Source organism: Oculina patagonica, chromosome 7 (genome assembly GCF_052425735.1).
Source record: "Oculina patagonica isolate OP01 chromosome 7, crgOcupat, whole genome shotgun sequence".
Lineage (NCBI taxonomy): Eukaryota > Metazoa > Cnidaria > Anthozoa > Scleractinia > Oculinidae > Oculina > Oculina patagonica.
Window position 1 is genome coordinate 15471906 of NC_135764.1, and position 24875 is coordinate 15496780.

Genomic DNA, 24875 nt, shown 5'->3' on the forward strand with positions numbered 1-24875 from the left:
ATATCCTACGATATCAAGTCACTGACCTGATATGCCACCATATCACGGTCACTTTGAATTAAAGTAGTGTTTCTGTACGATTAATTGAAAAGAGGTTTTACCAATAAAACAGAAACTAGTATTTTTAATTAGCTGGTGTTTACCGGTCGTAAAATGAGAAAAACTTTCCCGCCAAAACTAAACTTGAGCGCGCTCGCCAATATTGCGCGATGTTTGCCGACGAGTACTGAAACATTCACACTGAAACAATGGAGTCGAGTTTCCAAATTTTTCGCTAAATTTGGATTTTGAAAATTTAGGGAATGAAACTCCAAACAAACGAGTAAAAAATGTAAGAAGAGGACTTGATAAAAGTGTTGAAGACCAAAAAAGTATCAATACAAGCAGGTCAACACATTTTGTACTACGTGTCTGGCAAGCATGGCTTCAACAGATCGATTAATATCACCGGATTTTTGGCTGAATTTGGGTACGGTAAATACCTAATAGTACCTTTTTGGTACGCTTCGGCGGCATATCAGGCTCGTTTGGTCTCACCATGGGTATTTGGCTCGACTGCGTCTCGCCAAAATACGAACCATGGCTCGACCAAACTCGCCTGATATTTTCGCATACGTGAGCGTCAGCAACGACATTATTTTACTACAACTACTGATGAAGGCAGCACTGCCGAAACGTTTAGTATTTTACATTGAACTTTCCAGCGTTAAACTTTACATTTAATCCAATGTGTTCATTTAAATTAACGCTGCGCAGGACATTTTTGTTTTTTTGTTTTTTTGTTTTGTTTTTTTCGCCTGATATGCCGCCGAAGCGAACCAAAAAGGTACGATTAGGTATAATAATCAGATTCGATTCCTACAAAATAACATATTACTTACACCTTTCTAAATTATTTTCTAATGGAGGTTTTTTCTGTGAGTCGGTCCGCGAGTAAAAGCCTTAGTTTTAGATCAGCAGAATACAAAATGATGAGTCAAATTAGTCTGATGTTAGAAAATAACCAACTACTGTGATTCCCATTAAGTTTAGCTGCAGTTTTCTACAATGCGTTATTGAGTTTACACTGTCCCTAAAAAGCGCAGCGGTAATACCAGTGATTTAATGTTAATTTTTATGAGGTATATTTTATATAGTTTGAATCATAAACTAATTGTACTGAGCGTATAATAATGACGACCGTGATAATGATGATGATAATGACGAGCACACAGCATTCATCAAAATAAGACAAAAATATAAAAACTTTGAACGGAAAAACTTTGCTGACACAATGGCATTCAACACAATTAACATGATTAATCAATATAAGGTCAAATTTGCCTTTTCCTAATCAGCCTTTATCAACATTCAGATCAACTGACTTCAAGCAACATTTCCCTTCCCTCTACACTGTTCAACATTATTCTACAGCTTAGAACTAAGGTTTTCCAATTCCGCATTGGGTTTTGTTTCTTGCTCACTATCCTTGTATGGTAGAAAAGGCAAATACTTGGTCGCTTTGTAGTTACTGAGGCGTTTAAGACAAAACGGCAGATCATAGACTTCAATAGAAGCTGTTTCAAAATGATCATCACTTTCATCTGACAGATGTTGCCTCCAAGCCTTGAGCCCGCGTTCCTCAATGGTGCCAGGGATGGTGTTGTCCAGAATCAATGCAACAAGACATCCTACTGCCATGCTTGTTTTCAACAGGACTGTAAGTATCTGGTCGATTTCTGAAACACCTATTGAAAATATTAAACATAACGCCTTGTTAGTCCATTGGATCATAATCTAACTAGGTTGTATGTCCTCTTCGGTTGCTGTTACAGATTACGGATATTTATGCAGCATCAAATCTTACGTTCAATAAGTACATTTCCTTAAACAAGAAAGAAATTTGACACACTGTGTAATTACATTTGTCCTGTCACATTTTGGGTTAATTCTTGGAGATACCTTATTATAAGAAATTAACGCTTGTGTAAATTAGGGTATTTGAAATTAACGGTACAAACTTAAAACGAATCGAAGGAAAAATTACTTCCGAATAAAAGAAAATTTACACGAGAGAAGTAACACTTCAAAATGAAGAAAATTAACGTGACGTGCACAACAGAGATAAGTTAATTTCAACTCTTGTAAGCGTAAAATCGTAAACGCAAACAATGTTCGTGGACTTTTCCCCAAACGGAGGGGTTAGGCGAAGGATTGTGGTCGCTTCAAGCGTTCTTCGCAGCCATTGATACCGGAAGACTGTATTTAAAAATTGGGGCCAAAACCATGAGAACTAAGATCATGGAAATTAACGCTCCACATAATTAAGGGTGCGGAAATTAATATTAACAAAAATTCGCGCGAATTTATAAAATTTGCGTTATTCATGAAGCGTTAATTTCCTATAGTTTTTTTTTATAAGGTATATCTATTTTAAAAGGCCGGCGCCGAGAGCAAAGCCCCCCCGGGGGTGGGGGGGGGGTACTCAAAAAAGTTTTATACGGGGAGACTCCGTCCCAAGTTCTAACCCCTTACCCTTTTATATACCATTTTTGACAGAAATTGTACCCCTTTCGTATACCTTTAACTGAAAAAAGGTACCCCTTTCATATACCTACGAGACATGGCTGGACTTAAAATAGGACGTTTTATTGTCATTTTTATGTAGCGCTTAATAAATTAAAATAATACAGCCAAAAATTGCGTCTGTTCGAAATATTTTAATTAAAGGCCCTTTTAAATAGCCAAATGACAGATTTCCATACCCTTTCATATACTTAAACTCGTGAAATCCCTACCCTTTTATATACCTGAAGCCTGAAAAAAGTACCCCTTTCGGGCGGAGCCTCCCCAGTGTAGGCCATTATGGGGAGTACCCCCCCGCGGCAAAGCCCACGGTAATGGACAGTTTCCTACGTGGAATTAAAGAGGTGCTTCATGCAAAGCGTCTTCTATTTCCTCCTTATCCCGAGCACCCCAGTTTAAAGTATGTTAAATGCCATTGCATTTTCAAACAACTCACGTTTCAAGTGTGAGTCTGTCAGTGCTATGTTTGAAACCTGAGCTGCTTAAATCTAACACGAAGTTTTACAAATGTTATCAGTTCGAATTTGATAAAAGGAAAAGCATGTTCACTTGCCTGTAGACGCAACAGAATCGGTCCTTCATCTAAACTACAAGGACAGTGAATCTTACCTGTCTCAATTGCGTTGGGATGATTTTCCATGTAGTATGGCAGAGCCAAGCCAAACACAATGGAAAATCCAACGATGAACAAGTTTCTGGAGGAATTCATGTCAGCAAACTGAAGATTTGATATTCCAACAGCAGAGATCATTCCAAACATGACCATGAAAACACCACCAACAATGGGATCTGGAATGCTGACGAATAACGCGCCAATCTTACCAAGAACACCGATTGTCATGACAACTATTGCACCATACTGGACAACACGGCGACTCCCAACCTGAGAAGGAACAGTAAAAGCGCACGTTAGGTGCTAGTTCTATAAGCTGTCTTCAGATAGATGTTTAAGAGAGTGCCTGTTATTTTCTCGGTCAGGTTAGTTTGTTTAGAACTTGTTATGGCATTCCTTTAACACAAACAAGGTACATAAGTCTATTTAACGAATGATACATCGAGTGAATAAAACACTTGTACATAAATGTTGAGAATGAGTTTGAAAGTCAACCCAGTAAGTTTGGGGCACCTCTTGATTGTATTGTATTGTATCGTATTGTATAGTTTATCGATTTTTCAACACATCAGTACACAGTACAGTGCAAATCAAACTTATCTTGTCAGAAATCCTCACACGATCATACATTTTTGTGGAACTCTATACCAGACGACACATTCAAGGAAAATGAAAACTTACAAGATTTTTAAAACGAACCTAAGAACATTAATTAAATATAACGGGACTTTGATCGAGTAGTTTGTCAACTATTATTATTGCTATTTTACTGTTTTTAATAATATTTTAATTTTTTTTTTAATTTGTAAATTTTAAATTTTTATATTCTTAATCTTAGGTAGACAATATTGTAATTTGTAGTTATTCTTAATTATTGCTTAATTCATTTTTATACACTTCCAAGAAGTTTTAATTTTTCTATTTTTGTATTTTTATTTCGTGGCGCACCTGAAAACTAGCTTTTTAGCTAAGTGTTGCTGACCACGTTAAATAAAGATTGTATTGTATTGTATTGTTTTGTATTGTAGCTGCTACCAAATCACTTGTGAACGCAACCTACAGGCCCGCACATGCATGCATGCATGCATGCATGCATGAATGCATGAATGCATGGATACATGTACAGTCAACTCCCGCCTTGCGGACACCTCGCTATAACGGACATCCCAATATTACGGACAGGAGCTGAAGTCCCGGAGAGTAAGAATTACTGAAAATAACAACCACTACTACTGACTTCCGCTATTACGGATACAAAATTGTGGTCCCGAAGGTGACCGTTATAGAGGAAGTTGACCGTTAGTATGTCCCGGTTCGCTTGTTTCGCACAGTCAACTAGAGAAGTCTGACATAAACAGGAACCAAAAACTGAAGTTGTTAAAATATTCTGCGGCCACTAGGAAAAAATAAAAAAAAAAAAAAAAATTTTTTGTGTCAAGGAGGGGGGGCGAAAAAAAAAAAATAAAAGTTGGGGTTTTTTTTTTTTTTTTTTTTTTTTTTTTTTTTTTAAAAACTTCAGGGTGATCACGCTCCAACATTATTTTTTACCCAACAGCGTTGGATGATGTTGGATTAAAATGTCACTTTCTTGGGACCATTTCACCGGGACTTCATAACGGTAAAATAAATGTGAAACCGTTGGGCGCAAATATCCTTAACAAAAGAATCGACTCAGATAAGAGCAGTCGAAAATATCGTGTTTACCTTAGTAATTCCAATGGCTCCAATGTTTTCACTGTACGAGGTTGTACCATTTCCGGTACCAAAAGCTCCCGCCAAAAGACAACCAATTCCTTCCCAAGCAATGCCGCGGTTAATCGCGTGTTTTGGCGGTGGAGGTGCTCCTGACAACCTCGCGCAGGCGTAGTAATCTCCCACAGACTCAATTATGGAGGCCAGTACCCCAGCAAGTATCCCAAACACCCCTGCGGCGCTGACAGTAGGCATTCCCCACTGACCTGAAAAGCGAAAAATATGATAGAGAATTCTAGTATAGGAAGAACAGCACTGACCTCTCACATCTAACAGTTTTAAAAAAAGAACTTCGATTCACATGCAGAAATTCAATATCTTACGCAGATGGGGGAGCCTTGTAAATTTATGTGCAGCAGTAATCTTATCGCGCGTTGGCATTATTGTACTGTCTTTACAGCAGTGTCACTTTTTATTATAAAAAAAATTGGACAATTGCAGGTAGACAATAATTTTTAGTATAAATTTTACCTTTATATTGTCATGTTTTGTGAACAGTCTGAGGACAGAAAGAAAGTATACAGAAAAGGTGGATGCAAGAAAAAATTACAAATATCAACGAATAGTACATAACATCATTCAAAACTAAAAGGAGCTGTTTAACGTTTTAGTAAAAGTCATTTAGGTTTCAGAATTAGTTAGTACAGTTTGTATTTCCTCTTTAGATGTATTATTTTGGTATTATTTCTCTCATCAAATAAACACCGCTTGCTAGAGGTCTAGCCAGCCTCTAACTCGAGATGAATGAAGAACTCCATCTACCAACCTGGGTACGGAAATCTGAACCATTTGGCTTTTTCCAATACATCGATCCTGGCATCAACTCTTGCCTTGTACTGAGGAATGCTGGGATCGGAAGGGAAACCTCCCGCTGCAGTGATGATGGCACAAATAATCCATGATACTGCGATTGCCAAGATGATCTGTAACAAGGTAACATGTGGTAAAATATTGCCAAAACTCCGGCAAAAATCGAAGCCAAAGAAGCGTACATAGAAAATAACATACTTCGTAAATATTCAAGCAGATTTTAGGCTTATTTGTCTTATATGGCTTTTTATACTCATCAAAACAAAGAAAAGTGACGGAAAAATGTTTCAGCTCACCAGGACTCATTTTAATGTTTAGTATTTGTACCATGATTTGAAACCATCGAGCTCCGTAAGAGATCTGGGCACACTTCACCTTGGGCACACCTTGTGAAAGCCCTCTGCCAACATTACCAGACAAGGGGCTAATTTAGGTTATAAAGCGACTTAAATCTTGACAAGCTTTGACCTGGAGCCCGCAAGAGAGGCATAGGAGAGGTCGTCCCTCGAAACACCTGGATACGTTCCTATTATGCAGAAATCAAGTCCATAGGCAAGAGCTGGCATCAATTGGAGAGGGTTGCATAAAACAGCAACCTGTTGAAGGACAGTGTTGATCGGCTAGCCCCAGCACAGAGAAGGAGTTACGGACGAACACGTCATGTATTGGATAGTAAATAATACTTACTGGAAATAATCTGAACAAGGGAAAGCGGCCAAAATAAAGACCTCCTCGTTCTTTACTGTATGCAGGAACTGGAATCTTGACATTGGTGAGGTATTGTGAAAACAGAGCTATCAATGCAATAGTCCTGAAACAAAAATGAAACAAATAGAAAATTACCAAATTAATTATTGCCTGATTTAGACCGTATTACACGTATTGCTTATTGGTAAATCCGTCGGTCGAAAACGAAGGCAAGGAGTATGACATAGCGGGATTAGAAGAAGAGAAGAAAGCACTTTTTAAAGCTACATTGCATGAATACTTACGCCATTGAAATTCCCCAGTGAGTTCCTATGAATGTGAAAGAAAAACCATAGAATCATTATTTCATGTCCCTCCAAAGTTTGCCAACACTTTAAAATATTGAAAAACAAGCATTGTCACAAAGTCACCTTAAAATATAGCTTGCGTCCTCCGAAACCATTGTAATAAAAGCGTGAATAGAAAGTAGAATTGCATAGTTCTAAGTAAAGTCGCATTTTTATGGTACAGTCGACGACCTGACGCCGAATTGAGTTTCGTCTATCAACTTTATTGGTCTCGTAAGTAGGTAGTATGGAAAGTTATATAAGTTATGCTATATGGAAAATGATATATGGGAAATCATGCTATCCTTTCGTAATTCGTCTCTCGTCAGTTTTCCATACATTATTTGACCGTGGAATTCCCACTATTGGTAACGAGCTATCCTTACAAGCTGCTTCACGGAGTAGAATAAGTTCCTTAGAACTCGACAGCAAGTCTGTTATTTAGTCTTATTTACCCGCGTTATCCGCTGCTACTCTGAAGAGTGCCACGCCCACCAGAGTGATCGTAGGTGCTATGGTCAGCGGTCCAATGAAGCGAAGAAGAAACCCGAGGAGGCCAGTTAAACCGATCACGATTTGAAACAATGACGAGATCATTATGGCACCTTGGATCTAGAATAGTAATAAAATATGTTAAAAGCGTTTAATTTACTTGTGTTTTACTTCCTCATTTGATTGATTGATTGATTGATTGATTGATTGATTGAGTCATTGTTGGATCGATCAATCAATTGGATTGACACGATTGACGTCAGTGTGATCATTGCGAAAAAGATGGTTGGATGTGAAGTTACAAAGTTTGGAACAAGCAAGGCAGGAAATACTACTTACGAATTTCCTTTTAGTGGAAGGAATGAATTTCTAATTCATTTGAGACAAAGAGAGACAAATCACGCAAACAATCAATCAATTAATCAGTTAATTAAGCAAAATAATCAATCAATCAATCGTTCGTTTTTGGCACACCTCTGTTTTTAACCTTACCTCTCTCATGCGAGGTTTCCAAATCTCATCGCTGCCGAGAAGTGAGCTTTCAGTAGAGTTACCAGCGTCTTTGAACAAAAAAAAAAAAAACAGGTAAGCATCTACATGGACACAAAAAGTGTATACTACACACTAAAAAAGTTACAGTTAAGACCCTATTAATTAAAATCAAATTAAAATTATCTCAGATGTATATAGATTTTATCTTAGAATTTTTTATATAATTTATATTATATATGTTATTATTATCTTTTTTTTTTCTTTAGGGGACGGCTCTACATTACGATTGAGTTACTCCATGCCGAAACCCTTTTGCAATTCTTTTTTTTTTCTCAATATTGCAATAAAGTTGTTCGTTCGAACTCGGTTATTTCGAATTCCCGGGTTTTTCGAGCTATAACCCACTTTCCTTGGATTTGTCCCTCAGTCATTTACTATCGGCTATTTCGAACCCCCGCAATTTCGAACTATTTTTTTGTTTCCCCTGACGGGGTCAACTGTATTTAAAGTACTTTGCAAAACTATATGTGATTTCGGCATTCTTGTTCAACTAAAAGACTATGAACCTTGTAGGTGCAGAAGTTATCTGTTAAGACAGCTCGCGTACTCCCAAACAATTCTAAGTTGAAACAGAAAGCTCTTCTTTTTCGGCACACGACTAAAACTGTTCTTCGTCAACATTCCGGTCAGCCAAAACAGGACGTCATCCACAAAACTACAGAGAAACAAATTAAACTGACCTTCAGGTTTGGGACACGTCCACTGCGGCAGAGACAAGATGGCAAATGTCGGAGTAATGAAGGCAAATGTTCCTCCTTGAACGATAGGGAGTCTGCAGTTATATAACATTATAAATTTAAACTCTTGAAACAGTTGCGTACCTGGCTGACGTATATTCCCGACACTAGCTCGACACGATCTAGACATACGTGCAAAGCGAAAATAAAACTAAAGCGATTGATGATTACGAATTTTTGGAGAATGGACTAGCCGTCGCCAGAACGTACATTAGTGAAGTGCAATTCGTAAACTTAATTAATTAATTAATTCCTCTTACCCATAAAAGTGCCCATTGCCACATTGTCTTATTGATAATGTGGCATAAAACGTGATAAATGTCTTTGAATTTTCAGTCATCAAATTAAAATGGCCTCGAAGAAACCTGTTCACTGAAAGGATCAAATTGTACCTCATCACCAAATGTAGTTTGATAGATTGATCTTTTTCAATACATATCTTGTGTGCAAGACAAAATGGCCATTGTTTTCAAATTTATTATTTATTTATCTTTGGTGTTTCTCTACCTTATAAAACTATTATGTGTTAGTGTTGGCAGTACCACCGAGACGAGGAGGGACAGAAAGAAAGAGGGAGAGGGAGAAGCGCAGCGAAGTACAACAGGAGGGAGGCCCCCAACTGAAACGGACAAGATGAGTTAAAACTCGTGACAAGATGACTCGTTTCAAGATTTACCTCAATTTGAATGTAATGTTTGATATCCGCAAGATAAACGCCCATTTAAAGATTAACAACAGCCCACCTGACTCCTAATGTGGTTTGCAGCAAGGTTACAAGCCCAGACACGAAATATATGGTACTCAGTACTTCACTGATGGCAAGCGTGTTATTCGCAAAACACATTGGACCACTGATAATGAAGGGAATGGCCAGTGTTGATCCTAACATGGTCAGGAAATGCTGAAATAAAATGTGCCAGGTGAGAATTAGAGTAGTTATCAGTACATTTTTTATTTGGGGTTTTCCAGTTTTCATTGCCGTAACTTCGTGGCGATATAAGTGACATCGCATCTAAACACACGCGGGAGATCTTCAAACTCGGAAAATCAGCAAGATTGGCTGTAAAGCAAAAAACACGTCTAAGTCAGGTGTAACTCGATGAATGGGATCTGTTTATTTTACCGTGTTCAAAGTTTACAAGAATCTTCAAACGGAACAAAAGTTAGAGAAATTCTTTTGTTTTTGAGTTGGTTGTGCGTAGTTTCAATTTTGTAACGTTCTGAGTTTTGGGATCGTTTTCAGCTAAAAACTTTAGGTTCTCTTGCACTTTTAATGGCGTTTTCTCTCTTCTGAAGTCAACTTGTTCGTTTTGGCTTTTTGTTATTGTCAAGGACAAATTAATTACTGCCAGTTTTTTATGCGTCTGTCCTCTCATTGATGATAAATTTCGTCATTGGTCAAAGTGGTCAGTGGATCCACTCGGCTCCTTCTCGTGGATACACATCTACTTTGACTTTGTCAATGTTATGACGATCAGAGGACAGACGCACCAGCTGTGTGCTTTCGATCCGAATTCCGATTAGTTTAATTTATTCAGTTCCGGTCAACAGTTTTCAACAATAATGTCACAAAAAATATGGGATGGGTGTGGTGGGGGTACTGTACTTCACAGCACGGGTCACAGGTCATGGGATCGGATCAGCAATCATATGTTAAGGATTGCTGTTACTTTTCAAGACTTTGATTGGCTGCGCCAAAATTTATACTAAAATCTGGGATTCACCGATGAAAAAATTTACCTTGTTTCGACCCTTGTTTATAGCGTTTAGATGTAATGAAACTCCGATGAATAACGGGATGAAATTATTGCTCCTCAGCTTGAGGTCAAAGGCAATGCGCCTGCCGGGGCCCAGAAAAATCATCTAAAATTGCTAAGTTTATTTCATTGAGTTTTGTTTGCAAAGAAACTACTTCTGTGGATCTAAGTGACAAAACCGTAGCTTCTTTGCAACCAAATATGTCTCCCGAGCGTTATAATTTAAAGATACAAGCAAACGAGATTAAGTTTGAAAACTGTTCAGTCCAACAATATTTCAAAAAACCCGTATTTCAATCCGTTTCAATCTTCGTCGCTTTTTGCCATCCGTACCTTCTTTTGTAGTTGCTGTGTTATTGAAATGTTCCTTCACTGTTTCAAGAGGTTGTTTTTACATTTCACTGAATTTAATGGCCATATCCCAGGCCAAAATTTGGCTAAAATCCGTGATACAGTCCATTTAAAACCTAATATTTGTTTGTGGTACCTGGAAGCCCAACAATAAGCAGATGTACCATGGCGGATTCTCGTCAATGAGGTAGGACAAGCCAAGAGCTCTTTTTTTCTTCCCGGGTCTCGGCTGAGCACCAGGCTCGGATATCTTCAAACACAGAATCAAAATCAATTAGGAGATGACAAATTACTAAAGACTACTTTGTGTGACACCATAACCTTGTGTAGCATTATGGTTAGGGCAGATAGATGACTGGTTTTGCATCTGTTAGATAATGTTTGCACAAGTTGTTTCGTATCTTTTTGACTGATCCAAGGTCATAAAGGAATTTTATAAACGAATGAATCATCTTCCAAAAGAAAGAAAATGCTTTACTTTACAACTGACTGCAGGTAGCATATCTTATGATGCCGACTCGTGCAAAACAATCCCTTTTTTAAGATAACAATGCGTGAAAAAAGCAGAAGGGTGCGCAAAGCTCGGGCGCTGTTTTGCAGTTTCTTATTTGCTGTTTATAACGCCTATCTCTTCTAGGAGGTCACATTTAACAACAAATTATTTTGTTTGTTCCTACACAAGGCAGAAGATTGGAGTGCATTTTCAATATTCTAGCAGTAGATTTAACATGTCCTGTCGTGACGCGTTTAATTTTTAACTTCAGAAGTCAAGAAATGTCGTCACACTTTGCAACCTGCATTGCTCGTCTCCTTCGAACAAAAATTATCCATTGTTTTTTTCGTTTGGACATACAACGTCTTAGAGAAAGAGCTTTCGGACGGTGTTGTCAGTCATTGTAACACCGATAAATGGGTGATTTATTGTAACTTTCCCTGGCAACATGAACCAACGAGAATTTGCAAGGACCACCGTGACAAAATAGAAGTACCGGATCCTCTCACTGTAGAGGATCTATTCAGCTATAACTAAATAACGAATAAAGAAAAAATTGCAAGGCCAATTCAACTGTTTGGGACTCTCTGTATTAAAGACCCTGAAGAAGGAAGGCCGTGCCTTTCGAAATATTGGAATTTCAATACAGTCCCAAACCGTTGAATGACCTTGAATCGGCCTTGCAATTTTTTCTTTATTCAACATGCACCACATCGAAACCACAGTAAACCTAACCAACGAATCCGATCGACTGTAAGTAATCTTTCAGGGGCGGTTCCAGGATTTTTCTTAGGAGGGGGTGCAGCACTAAAGAATAGCGTAACTGACGTAAAAAAAATTTAAGAGCGAATACTAAGCCTCAGGTCATCTCAGGGAGCAACCTGCGATCAGGCGTTCTTTCCTCCCGGCGCGTAAATAGAACGCCTGATCGCAGGTTACTGAGGGAGGGGTGTGCACCACCTGCACCCTCCCCCCTAGATCCGCCTCTGTCTTTTATAGTCTAAAGGAGCTTTCTAGCCTTGAAGCATTCATGAATAGTTTTTTCGATTAGTACCAAATATGATAGCTTTTTATGATAAACCGACAAGAACTTGTGGTCACTTCAGACTCGTTGTCCTTTCAAGAGGGGGACTGGGGGGGGGGGGGGGGGGACTAAACACCGCAACACCGCAAGAAAAACTAAATAAATAAAGAAACAAACACCGCATCAAGCATAACCTGCGTTGCAGACAAACAAACGACGAACAAAACCCCGGTTTTGTTCGTCAACGCAGGCTACATCACGCATCAGTGATCACCGCAAGAAAATTTGACTTCTGACCGCAAAAAAATTTTTATATCCCACGATTTAAACGTCTGCAATCAATGTTATTACCTCAACATTTTTTACACAGCGGAAATCTTCACCGAGATCCTAGTTACTTATCCATGAAAACGGCTTAGGATTGGAAATAAGCGTATAAATAAATAACTAGACAATATTTGTCTGTATTTGTTACAAATTAAACATCTGGTATGTACTTTTATTAACGAAGGACGGATCAACAAAGATATTAGAGCTAAATTAAGTTCTGAAAAGTGTCAGACAAAAAATCGAAACACCGCAAATAATTTTGTTTCACCGAACACCGTAGGTTTAAAAACACAAACATCGCACACCGTAGGGTTCGAAATCACCGCATCACCGCAAGATGAGAATTTATGCACCGCAACACCGCAAGCCCCCCGCAATAATAATAAACTAATAAGATCGTCGATTGCGAAATGCCGTCAAACCGGCATGAATATCGCAGTGCAGTGAGCACTTGCTGAACGCTGCACAGCTTATCTGCACAAGAAAGAACCTGCCAGGAATCAAGAATCAGCGAGTTAACCTGAAAAGATTCTTTGAATACCACATGGATACACCGGTTACTATAATGACCTATAATGATCTTCAAATGCACTGCAGGACGCGTTACGCTTTAGTTACCTTAGATTGCTAAGAACTGAAACTGTGCCGCTTACCCGGGCGCTTACAATTGCAAGACCTTACAAGTTACAAATGAACTGTACCGCTTCTTGCGCTGTATAATACCACTTGACTGACCTCAATTTCCTCTCTGCTGGTTGCCGGTGTTGGGGCCATTTGCTATCCTTTCTCCCTTTGACAATGTCACGAAGCTTTCTTCAACGACTAATGGGTGTACGGCTCTCAGCTAAAGTAGTTCTTGTAGAGCCTGCTTTACTGTTTATTGAACTAAAATGAAAAAGCGACTACTCAATCCTCACAACTGCTCAGTGTAGCTGGGTGGATAATAATCATTAATGTAAGCTGTACTGTCAATAACACTAAAAGAGAGCATATCAATGAATACGGATGAATAGAAAATTAGCACAATACTTCAATCACCATTCCACGACATGTAGCTTCATGTAAACAAAGTCAAATTGGATTTCAATTCTAATAAGATTGAGAGGCGTTGCTTACGGAAACTGCGGAAAGTGCCGAAGATTCGACAACTGAGGACTTGATTCATACACTGTTCAGACACAGTATTTCAATATTCTACTATTTTACAGCTGTTAATAAATTAATCTATTAACAGCTGTAGCAGACGTCGTCAACACAAAGAAACCTACAAAAATTCAAAATTTAATATACAATCATATCTATTACTGTTTGCATTTTTGTCGCTTCTTTCGTCCGTCAAATTTTCTTCAACACAGCCTTCTGATGTAGGGTTTAAATGAAGTGCTGATATAACGGCTCTTTATATATCCTCCTAGTAGACGTTCTTTTGGCTCGTCACGGCTTATATGGCTCTATTGATTCTCTATTGTTACACCTTTCCCCAGCCTAAAATTTCGCAGGCCCGCAATGTGTACATGTGTGGTATACAGGTTTTTATACCATGCAATAGAAAATACAGCCAATCAGAATACAGGAAAGCCGTTGTATATTCGACGGTATTCAACCCAACCTTCCCATAGTGCGCTGCGACTGTATTCTCGACGAAATTTAGTAAGCGTATTTTCTATGGCATGGTATAAAATAGTTACACAACACTTTCTCGTGGTATACTATGGAATATCCCACTTGTCACTTGTATTTTCTTGGCATACACACTCGCCTAAAGGCTCGTGTGTATACCTAGAAAATACAAGTGACTCGTGGGATATTCCATAGTATACCACTCGAAAGCGTTGCATAACTAGTATATATACTTGTAAATCAAGAGAAAATAATAATATTCTTTTCTTTTGTTGTAAATGCATAAACACCGTACCACGGGCCTGGGATAAACTGGAAACTATTAAACGCTGACAAGAGCCTATAAGAAAAAACAAACAAACAAACTTTTGAATTATTTCAAACTTGCGTTATACCTCATAGTCTTTCAGCATTATGGAGAGATGGTTTTTCTTTTGCTTAGCTTGTCAAATTCACAGGAAAATCAAGAAAATATGTAAAAACTCGTGAAGTAGTGGCACTTTCTTGTGCCATGTCGCATCAAATCAGCGCGTGCACTAAGTCTGAAGGCATACGTCAGTGTATACCCATGGGCAAATAGTAGACCCTAGATTAACCAATCAGAACGCGCGCTTTACTTTAGTTGTGCTATAACATGGCTTTTATTTTCTTTATCGTCGATGAAACGGAAGAAGTCGCTTTAAGAATGGAATGTCAGCAGTTTCGTTTCACTCTAGTTGGAATTTTCTTTTGAAATTACGAATCAACCGCCAATGGACCCGTTGCAAAGCTTGTAAGTTTTTTACGCTTTCAGGTTTTCTGAAGATTTAATGTTGTGTAGTCGGCAACTTTTCTAAATTGCTGTCTGATAAAAGCGTTTAACTTGGTTTGAAATTTTTTTTAATTTAACTAGCATTTTGAGATCGAGGAGTCCACTCTCTATTCTTGAACAACGGTAGTTCGCGCCCCGCCGTTTTTTTTTTTTTTTTTTTTTTTTTGGGGCGCCTGGGCCTTCCCCTTAATTCTTAGGTTAAGTTTTATTGACCTCTTTTCTTTGATTTCGGTAGCAGGGGAATCCCGTTACTGACGGACACACACTGAGTGTCCGTACTGATGAAAAGGCTCTGAGATAATACGCCACTGACACATATTTTAGAAATACAAAGACTAAAACATATAATTTAAAAACAACAAAACGATGACGGATGAATTCGAACTGAAGAAGCGTTACGCGCATTGAATGAGTCAATGCCGGACTGCCGGAAAATACAGTTGTAAAGCACGATACGTAATTATACTACTGTGTTATAAGTTAAAATTCATTAACCTGTAGAAAGTTTTCATTTATCTAACAGGGTGCAATTAGCACACAACTATTACAAATACAAATGTACGGTGCTTTGACCGAAGTGTCCATGGCGAGGTTAACTTTGCATTTGAGCGTGTCACTTGGGTCACAGAAAAGTGTCGTTAATCCGGTGTCCATATTAGGTGGGTTAATGTAAGAGAAAATGTATGAGCTTTTTGTTGGAACAAACAAAACTGTCCGTAATAAGCGGGTTTCCACTGTAATTGTTTTTTAAAATGGGACGATTGGATTTCCAAACACGATGGAAAGTGCTCCTATAATAAAGATAATATACTTCGTGGATTTGTGGTCATTCCTGCATTACAATGTATGTTATTATCCTCTACAAAGTATGCTTTTGTGCATAACATTTGGCTCCCGGCTTCGACTGGAATTGTTTTAGGAATTTTTCTTAAAGTCTTGGAAGCGCTATCTTACTTCTTGTCGTTCTATGGCCGGCGACTGTAGAAACTTTGTTCGAGCAAGAGTGTGGAGCACTTTGAATGCAAACTAAATTGTACACTATTTTAAAGAAATGATCAAAAATTCATTCCACCATTCGTTCAACCTAGTAGTTAATTAAAAACTGTCTGACTGGAAAATATTGCAACCGTAGAAGGTCTAGAAGTAAATAAAACGCTAAGATGTGTACGGAACAATGAAAATATTTACAATATTTGGCGGTTTAGTTATAAAATCAAAGCAATTATGGTTAAAAACGTCCTCTTACCAGGTCTCTTCCCCTCAGATGTCTTCAAATGAGTTGAAGTAATTAACTGAGTTATACACCACAAACTTCTGTTGCCCCCGCCACCCAAATTCCCAAGTGGGCCTGTTAATAGAATTTTGTAAAGAAAATGTACGGGACTGATAATTGGCTGACAACAATTGGCAAACAATCGAAGTCTGCATGCCTCACAAAAAAAACAAACGTATAAAACTCGAAACCAAAATTGGTGAATGCATGTAGTTTTACGATACTGAATTTCAAAAAAGTAAACAAATGATTATTAGTTTCATTTTTCTGCAAGAACTGAGAGTTGTTCTTTCAGTGTTCCTGACAGTGTGCTCGTTCGATTGCTTTATGCGTTGCTGTGTCGCAGTTTTATCATGCAGGGCTGCATAAATACCATAACGTTGCAATTTTTTTCTCCTTTTTCGTGGAGCTCTGTAGTAAGTTACACATTTATGTCATGCCATTTGTTACGTCTTACACGGCTTGACCGTTGAATAATAAGCTAGAGATGACTTTTGTAGCTATTATTCATACATCATGACATGCCCATACATCAGCTTTTTTTGTCATCCTAAGCCGGACAGGAACAAAGAGGAACCATCCACAGTCAAATGGAACAATAGAACCATCGCGCTGAATTGAAAATTAAATCAAACTAAACCAGTAAACAATATTATATAAAAAGCTGACAGAACGTATACCCGGGAGCGTATACACCCGAATTGAAGAAATGTTGATTTTGTGAAAAGCATGAACCATGAACGATTATACCGAATGGCATTCTGGGTAGACAGCCTTGGTTAGTCTAGTAATATTCCTCTTATTGATGATCAAGATATTTTCTTCTCTTGGGGCCTTACGAGTATGATTTATGCAACATGTCATATCATAATGTTTATTCTATCAAAGATGTGTGATTTTATTTTTCGATTTCCCAGTGAACATTTGGGTCGCATCGTCCATGGTTTATGCTTTTCGCGGGTTAACGTTTCGTATATGTATTTCTTAAACGCCAGTAGGACCGACAAATACGATTTTTCTAAGAGTAACTTCAAGCTGTCAAAACATGGACTGAGGAACGCGGGCTCAAGGGTTGGAGGCAACATCTGTCAGATGAAAGTGACGATCAGTTTTAACTAGATATATCGACAAAGCTGACACGGACAAGGAAATAAATCACTAAACCATAAATTTCCAACCCAAAATAAACGCCCCCACCCCCGATCTAAGCGCAAAACACTTGCAGTGATAAGCCTTATCGCCGGTTAGCTATAGGGTTGTTTTGCCTTTTGTCGTAACAATATTTCAGTTTAGGTAGTGACGATTGTTAATCAATTTATCGTTTAAAGTATATGTCCGTTTCTTTTTTTAACGCTCTAAACGCTGTTTAAACTCGTGGACTGTTTTAAGGCTTGCCACCCCCCCCCCCCCCCCACAAAAAAAAAAAGCAAAAAAAAAAAAAACACACGATAACGTGAACATTACTGTGATGTTTTATGTACTGAATCTTTCTCCCGCAGACAGATTTACATTCCACTCAACAGAGTTAATGGGTTATTGAGATTTAATTTCCTCGTCATGTTGAGTGTGGGTGTTCATCCCATGCTTTTCATTCACTTGGAAAATTTTATTTTCTATTTTCCAGCTTCTTAATAGCTGTATTTGCTAAGGCGTGCGTGCCTGCGGCTTTGGTTGGGGCTCGCCACAAGATGTGGCTTGTGGGTGTTTTTCCGCCCTGACTTTAAATCACTGAATCAAACACTTCCGAGTTTACACTAAGCGATGTTTAACTGATTGTTTTGACACTTAACATGTTAATGGTTCGAAATGGATTTTCATTCACTTTGGGAACTTTTCTTTCATTCTCTTTGAGGTTTTATTCAATCTAAAATATTAAATTAGCGGATGTAATAGGTCCCTTGCAATTCTTTTCGCATGTAATTCTCGATAGATTCCATTAAGAAGCGGGTCGCACATTAAGTCAAGTTGATTTGCTAACAATTTCTACCCCCCCCCCCCGATAATTTTGCTGTATTAAACCATCCACACTCAGCCAACAAAATGAAATCAAACAAGAAATAAAATAAGATAAATGTATAATATCAAAAGATAGCATATCTTTAAAAATTACAACGTACAAAATTATATTTTTTGTCTTAAAATATTTACCGATTCCATCTTTGCTTAATTCTATATACAATTTATAAAGCCAAATTAGATTATTTTTTGTTTTGAACATTTCTATCGCAGTCATGAAATTGACTGTGAACTTGCATACTTTCTAACACATCCAGTACACAAACATTCACAAATTTAAATTGGCGATCATTTCATTTTAGTAATACTGATCGCTTTCATTGAAGAATAGTTGATTCACTGCCAACAAACATTACTATGGTTCACAAAAATTTTGTGTTTTGCTGTTGGGTACAAACATAAGACCACTACCTCCTAAAACTACTCATGTATTGAATCCAACCAGAACTCAAGCTATGTGCTGGCAGGGCTCGAGACTAACGGTAGCCAACTAGCCAAAGACTACTATAATTTAGGTTTTGGCTACCAGGTTTAGCATTCCTACTAGCCACTTTGGCTAGTGAAAAACTCGGAAAAGGCAACAGTTCTTAATAGAAATCAATAGATATGACTAGTGAAAATGTACTTTTGGCTAGTAAAATCTGACATGTCACAAGCCAATAAACCAGTGAGTTAAAAAGTTAGTCTCGAGCCCTGGTTGGCGACAAAAACAACAAAAGTAGCAACTCAACCTAATTACAATATAGCTACAATGTATATTTCAAGCTTGAAAGCCACATCCATGAAGCGAAATATCACGTGTCACGAAAATTGGCCTTACGAATGATAACGTCTTATGCTCAAGATTCACCATCAAGACATTATGCAGTTTTTACGTGGGTATTCTTGTTTTCTTTGCTGTTTTGAGAATTTATTCATGATAAAATTGACAAGAATACACTTTTTTTCGAAAGCGATGCTCGGTGGTGAAACTACTTAGTCAGTCTTACATTAACGTACGTAAGAGGCCTCATGCGCCTTTAGGCGTGGAGAAAATTTTGACAAGGTGAAAATTCTAGTGGAAACATAACATAATCGAATTTAAATTCAGTAAACCACTGTTCAATTAAAAAATACAAATATACCCGAGTATATTCAAATTCACCAAAAGTATCTCTACTCAACGCGACAGCAGTTGTCATGGACACTTAGTTCTAGTCTACATGGAGATCTTGGTGGTTAACTTACCGGTAATCAGAATAAATAAATACACATGCACTTTGAGAGTTGGATTAGCTAAATACTCTATGTAAAATGAACCGAATTATCTTGGACTGCCCGTGAAGGAAGAGGTTTTCGGTTTAGTGGGTGGGCCTGGTGTCCCTGAGCTGCCGAACCTTGGTCTTCCTGTTTTAGGTGGCACTGCAGGGGGCTCACTTCCTCCACTGGTGGTCCGCCTTCTACCGCTGTCAAGAGATTCACCCAGCTTTTCTTTGAACAACACCTCTGGGGGAGGAGGAGGGAGCTCCACGTCCACATCTTCCTGAATGTCTGCTGAGGGAGGGGGTGGGGGCATCTCTTCCATAGAAGTCGACAGCAGCCGTGAGGGTGGGGGGAGGAGTGAGTCACCAAACACTTCTTGGTCTGAAGTACCAGACGAGGGACGCGGCAACACTCCGTGTTCTGAAGTATTAGATGAAGGTCTCGGAAATACTTCGTGGTCTGAAGTGCTCGATGAGATTCGCGGAAACCCTTCATGGTCTGAAATACTGGATGAGGATCTCGGTGCAGTGCTGTGATCTGAATAACTCGATGAGGTCCGTGGTGTCGATGTTTTAGGTGGGACGGGAGGGGGAGGAGGGGAGCTGCTCTTGCGTGCCTGTTCTGAGTTAGACGATGTGTTGTTATTCTGTTCGGGTGTTTCATCCCTGCCAGTCACTCCTCGATGTTCTGAGGGTGGGGAGGGTGGAGGTGGCGGCGGTGATTCGCTGCGAGTCCTTCTGGATCGTTTCGATGAGCTCCTGTGTCGTGTGTTTATTTCACCATTCTGTTCATCCTCTTTGTCTTCAGTGCTGTCTTCCTTTGGCTGTACTGGTTCCTCTTCTTTTTTTCTTGGAGAATGACTTGCGGGGCAGAGGAGGCGGATCTAGCACAAGGTTGTGCTGAGGAACAACTTCCACCGGTTCAGGGCCAGGGGTCTCTTCTTTTTCCTCTGCTTCTTCTTGTAAAGGCTGCATGACATGGTTTTCGATAGTGAACGGCTTTGGGTCCAGGGTGTTGGGCGTGGCGCCTCCCGCACTGTGTCCCGAGGGTGTATCGGGTGAAATGGGCTCAGGAATACTCTGTGAAGACATAATCGAACAATTTCTTTTACTACAAATTTAACACCACAATCAATACCTGATTAGTTAAAGAGACTATGTCACGGAGATTCCGCAGATTTTTGGGCTTAACTGTCCTGAAATTAGTGGAAGGCAACCTAACCCATAAAAAACAATATCTTTGAACATCTAAAGAAAGATATAACCTTAATTTGTGGATAGAAATCAAGCTACGGCTATAAATATTGATTTTTTAAAGACGTGCGGAAACAATTTGAAAACGCTTGCCTAACGTATTTAAATTGCAATCCGTTTCCATCCGCGCCATCCGCAGCCAATAATGCTAGTTAACAGTTTCAGTGCTCTAATATAGCAATTTTTAATAAAAATGGACTATTACTTCTAGGTTTCATGCGACACAAATATAAATTTTGGCTGTTCAAAAATCTGGTATAATCCGTGACACGGTCCCTTTAAACATAACATTTCAGTAAATGTTTTGAACCCAGGAGAATCAGTATGTCGTACAGTAAGATCGTCCAGGTGAGAGTAGTTCTGAAAAGAACTGTTGTTGGTGACTGACGTTTTGACAACCTAGGCGGAAGACATCTTCAGAGTCATGTGAAGACGGCTTTGACGACTTCAAGTTAAGATGCTTTGCTTGACTCTAAAGACGACTTCCGCTCAGGTTGTCGAAATGTCAGTCACCAACATCAGTTCATTTCAGAACTACTCCTCAGCTGGACGATCACACTATACGAACTACATGACGTTTTGATTGCGTGCAAATCTTGCCACATTACTGGTCCAAAGAATTACCTTTGCATCAAACTCGTTGCCCTTTTTCCACGCATCAGAAAACAAATTGCCAATCTTCTTTGACGGCTTCTTGGGTTCAATTTTACTTCTGTTTACGGAGAAGCTCATACTACCTACAGTGAAAGAGACAAGCCATTCATAAGTTCTATTTTATCTTATTAAGCACAAACTGCATTTTCTGTTGCAATCAGAACGAATGGGCGCAATCAAGAACGATATCAAGGCGATGAACTAGCATCGCATAGGGGGGGGGGGGGGGGGGGGGGGGAGTAGAAATCACTTCCAGCCGACAGGTGTAAGTTATAAAGTTTGAAAAAACGCGTCAAATGCTATGGGAACTGCGATAAGCTCGGGCCTAACGGGCCAGTAGACCCGAACGAAGACTTCACTGTTGTAATGTACGAAATCAATATATTCTCGTTTCCCATAACAAACACAGTCTAAGTTTAGCCAATCTGTTTTACATCTAAATAAATCATTATGTACTGTGATTTTTAGCCCCCTTCGAGAAACCAGTTTCCTTTAGGGTTCAAATCAAAAAGCTGATACCTGTGAGTTTTTTTAGGAGGCCTTATATGCCACTTGGTTCGAAGTGGATAGGTGAAGGAATGTGATGAATTTTTTTTTTTTGGAGCTGCTTAAGCAACAGGCTAAAAGTTAATAGTTCAAAAAGAGTTGTTTGAAAGATTTTCTTACCACTGGGATGTATAGAAGACGTGCCAATGGATTCCTTAATTCTTTGAGACTGGCTTTTAGCTTTCACGGCTTTATAGTCTTTTGGTTCAGGCTGCTGTAAGGGAAGGACACAACAACAGCATTAACTCTAATCCTACTCCTCTTACAATAAAGAGAAAGCGCGACCTTAGTACGTGACACACTCAGGATCACTTGAGTCACACTATCCCGGCTTCACTTGCAATTGATTTACCAAACAATTTACACAAGAACTGCATTTGATTCAACAGTCAGCAATCCGTAAAATTCCGGTTATAACCCCCCCCGCTTATAAGCCCCCCCCGGTTATAAGCCCATCTACCTGGAAACAAAAAAATACATCCGATTATAAGCCCCCCCCCCCCCCCCGCAAAAAGCCCCCCTCTACCGGATGACAGTACTGAACAGTGCTAAATGTTGCTTTATTATGCGTTTTTAACCTAAAAAGTATTTCGATCAACAGTCCCGAGGCTCGTTTCGAAACGTTTTTTTCATTCCGCTGATAAGCCCTCCCGGATATAGGCCCCTCCGCTTATAAGCCCACCCAAAACCCTTACGAAGTTGTATAAGCCCAGGGCTTATAACCGCAATTCTACGGTATGTATGTGAATTGCCCATTCCTGATCATGTGAAGTTCTCCAGAGAATTGTTCTTTAGTCTATCTGGAAATCATTCATTCATTTCAATGTGAATTTGCTGTGAATTTGAAAGAGAGAATTCTCAAGGGTAGCATCACGCTGTCTGAAATGGGACAACAAACAAACGAAGCTAAATAGGTCTTTTTTTAAAGGGACTATGTCGTGGATTTTACCAGATTTTTGAACAGCCAAAATGTAAATTTGTATCGCTTGAAACCTACAAATAATAGTCCATTTTTATTAAAAATTGCTATATTAGAGCTCTGAAACTGTTAACTAGCATTATTGGTTGCGGATGGAAAAGGATTGCAATTTGAAAACGTTAGGCAACCGTTTTCAAATTTTTTTTCGCGCGTCTTTAAAAAGACGATATTTATAGCCGTAGCTTGAAATTAATGTTATATCTTCCTTTAGATGTTCAAAGACATTGTTTTTTATAGGTTAAGTTGACTACCACTAATTTCAGAACCGTTTAGACCAAAAATCTGCGAAATCTCCGTGACATAGTCCCTTTAAGCTTTAAAACATTGTCACTGTATTCGCAACCGTATTCGTAACCGTATTCGCAAAAGGGATATAACTCGCTTAATGGACAGCGGCTGTAAGGGATGTATCCTATGCTGCACATAGTGCCTCTCAAGTCAAGTCATTATTATTAGATTTTAACATTTTTTATATCATAGATAATAATAACATTTTTATATGACTTATATATATTTTTATTGTATTTATATTTTTATTAGTGTAGCTTTTAGTTTTTAGCAGTGTCCCCTAATTAGTATGGTAATATTTTCCAGGCTATAAGGTTTTGACACTTAAATAAAGTTTCTTATCTTATCATATCTTATCTTATCTTACTGTTTGTTTATCATGTGGAAAAACTGACAGGTTATTTGACTGACCTGTGACTTGACTTCTGCTGGTTCTGCATCTTGTCCAGCAGTAAAGCTAGATGACCTGGTAAACTTGTTTCTGTCCAGTGTGAACGCGAGTTTGTCCATCTCATCTTGTGTTTCAGAATAGTCCACCAACATCTTGTATCCAACCTAAAGCGGGAAAAAAAATAACACAATTAGTACAATTCAACAACTTACTTTAGAGTCGACTGTCCATTTTTCATAAATAATTCCAACAAGGGGAGTAATTTTCCTATAAGTATGCTGTTATTACTAAAGTCAGAAGATTAAAGATGCATTCCAATACAAAAAAGCAAGTGAGAAAGAGCAGAGAGCTTTGTGGCTTTAGTTGCATATCTTGTAGTATCATAGGTCCGTAATGTGTGCATACGGCCAGGCAGCCATTGTCCCCTCCAAGATTTCCATGCCTAGGATACTACACCAGGGCACGAAATTAACTTTTTTTTCAAGGAGCCCTCTGGCTCCTAAATTTTCCAAAGTGGTCGCCAAGTCCAAAAAGTTAGGAGCCAATTTTTTTTTTTAAAGGATAGGTGAAAAAAAAAAACACATTATACAATAGTGTCAAATTGAGGGGTTTTTGTAGCTTTGAATCGAAGTGGAGTGACACTATTAACTTAATTGAACGTTTTTGTTCAGATCTCCATACAACAAAATTTTCTGGTTATGTTGTTAACAAACAGATACGATTAAACACTTCCAAACTTTTATAGCAAGTTTGTCATTTGTAAGATTTATTCTGTTTTTCCCTCACAGACCATCGAATTTGATGATCATGATCAGATGACCACTTATCTCGGACTCCTGTAAATTACATCGTCATGTGCACTGTAATATCAACCATATCCCAGAATGTCCTCACTTACAAAAAATCTTTCAAACAATTTTAGAAAAAGTTGACAAGTCTGCTAACTATTACTTCTAATGTAAACGTCACGAAAAAGCACACTGGACTACATCATGTTAACCTGTCATCATTGCTGGAAAAACAAGACATGTCCCAACCTCTTTTATAATCATAAACTATTCAAACGCAGTGGAACCTTAGTTACCCGACTTCAACTACATAACAAAACAGTAGCAAGTTACGTCTTTCTTGTTTGTTGCAGCATTGTTTCAAACGTACAATGTGTATCTACCCGAGTTATCTGAGCTATTTTACATGTAATCCTATTTTATTTCAAAGCCATTGCTAAACAGACTTAATGTTCGAGCATTGCATGGACTACACATAATGATACCTTAGTAACAACACTAATT

The 24875-nt window shown here is 38.6% G+C and overlaps 1 protein-coding gene and 1 pseudogene across 3 annotated transcripts in view; both read right to left on the minus strand.

Annotated features, from left to right (window-relative positions):
- Positions 1-429: 429 nt before the first annotated feature.
- LOC144659975 (solute carrier family 23 member 2-like) lies at positions 430-14640 on the minus strand. 2 transcript variants are annotated; one of them, XM_078520514.1, is made up of 13 exons: positions 14526-14640; positions 13246-13395; positions 10800-10913; positions 9299-9456; positions 8499-8590; positions 7759-7826; positions 7230-7386; positions 6733-6757; positions 6428-6551; positions 5697-5853; positions 4883-5136; positions 3175-3448; positions 430-1727 (listed from the first exon to the last, which is right to left on the minus strand). In XM_078520514.1, the coding sequence occupies exons 2-13, from the start codon at positions 13282-13284 to the stop codon at positions 1408-1410; spliced, it is 1782 nt and encodes a 593-aa protein (XP_078376640.1). In that variant the 5' UTR covers positions 13285-13395; positions 14526-14640; the 3' UTR covers positions 430-1407. The 2 variants fall into 2 exon arrangements, with proteins under 2 accessions (XP_078376640.1, XP_078376639.1); XM_078520513.1 differs by lacking the exon at positions 14526-14640 and adding an exon at positions 13816-13931.
- Positions 14641-18272: 3632 nt separating this feature from the next.
- The window catches only part of LOC144660803 (uncharacterized), a 34014-nt pseudogene continuing 27411 nt past the window's right edge, over positions 18273-24875 (minus strand). Inside the window, exons 13-16 of the transcript XR_013572165.1 lie at positions 23604-23747; positions 22046-22139; positions 21350-21462; positions 18273-20551 (exon numbers count right to left, since the gene is read on the minus strand). The product of XR_013572165.1 is annotated as an uncharacterized LOC144660803 (transcript). The remainder of the gene's footprint in view (positions 20552-21349; positions 21463-22045; positions 22140-23603; positions 23748-24875) is intronic.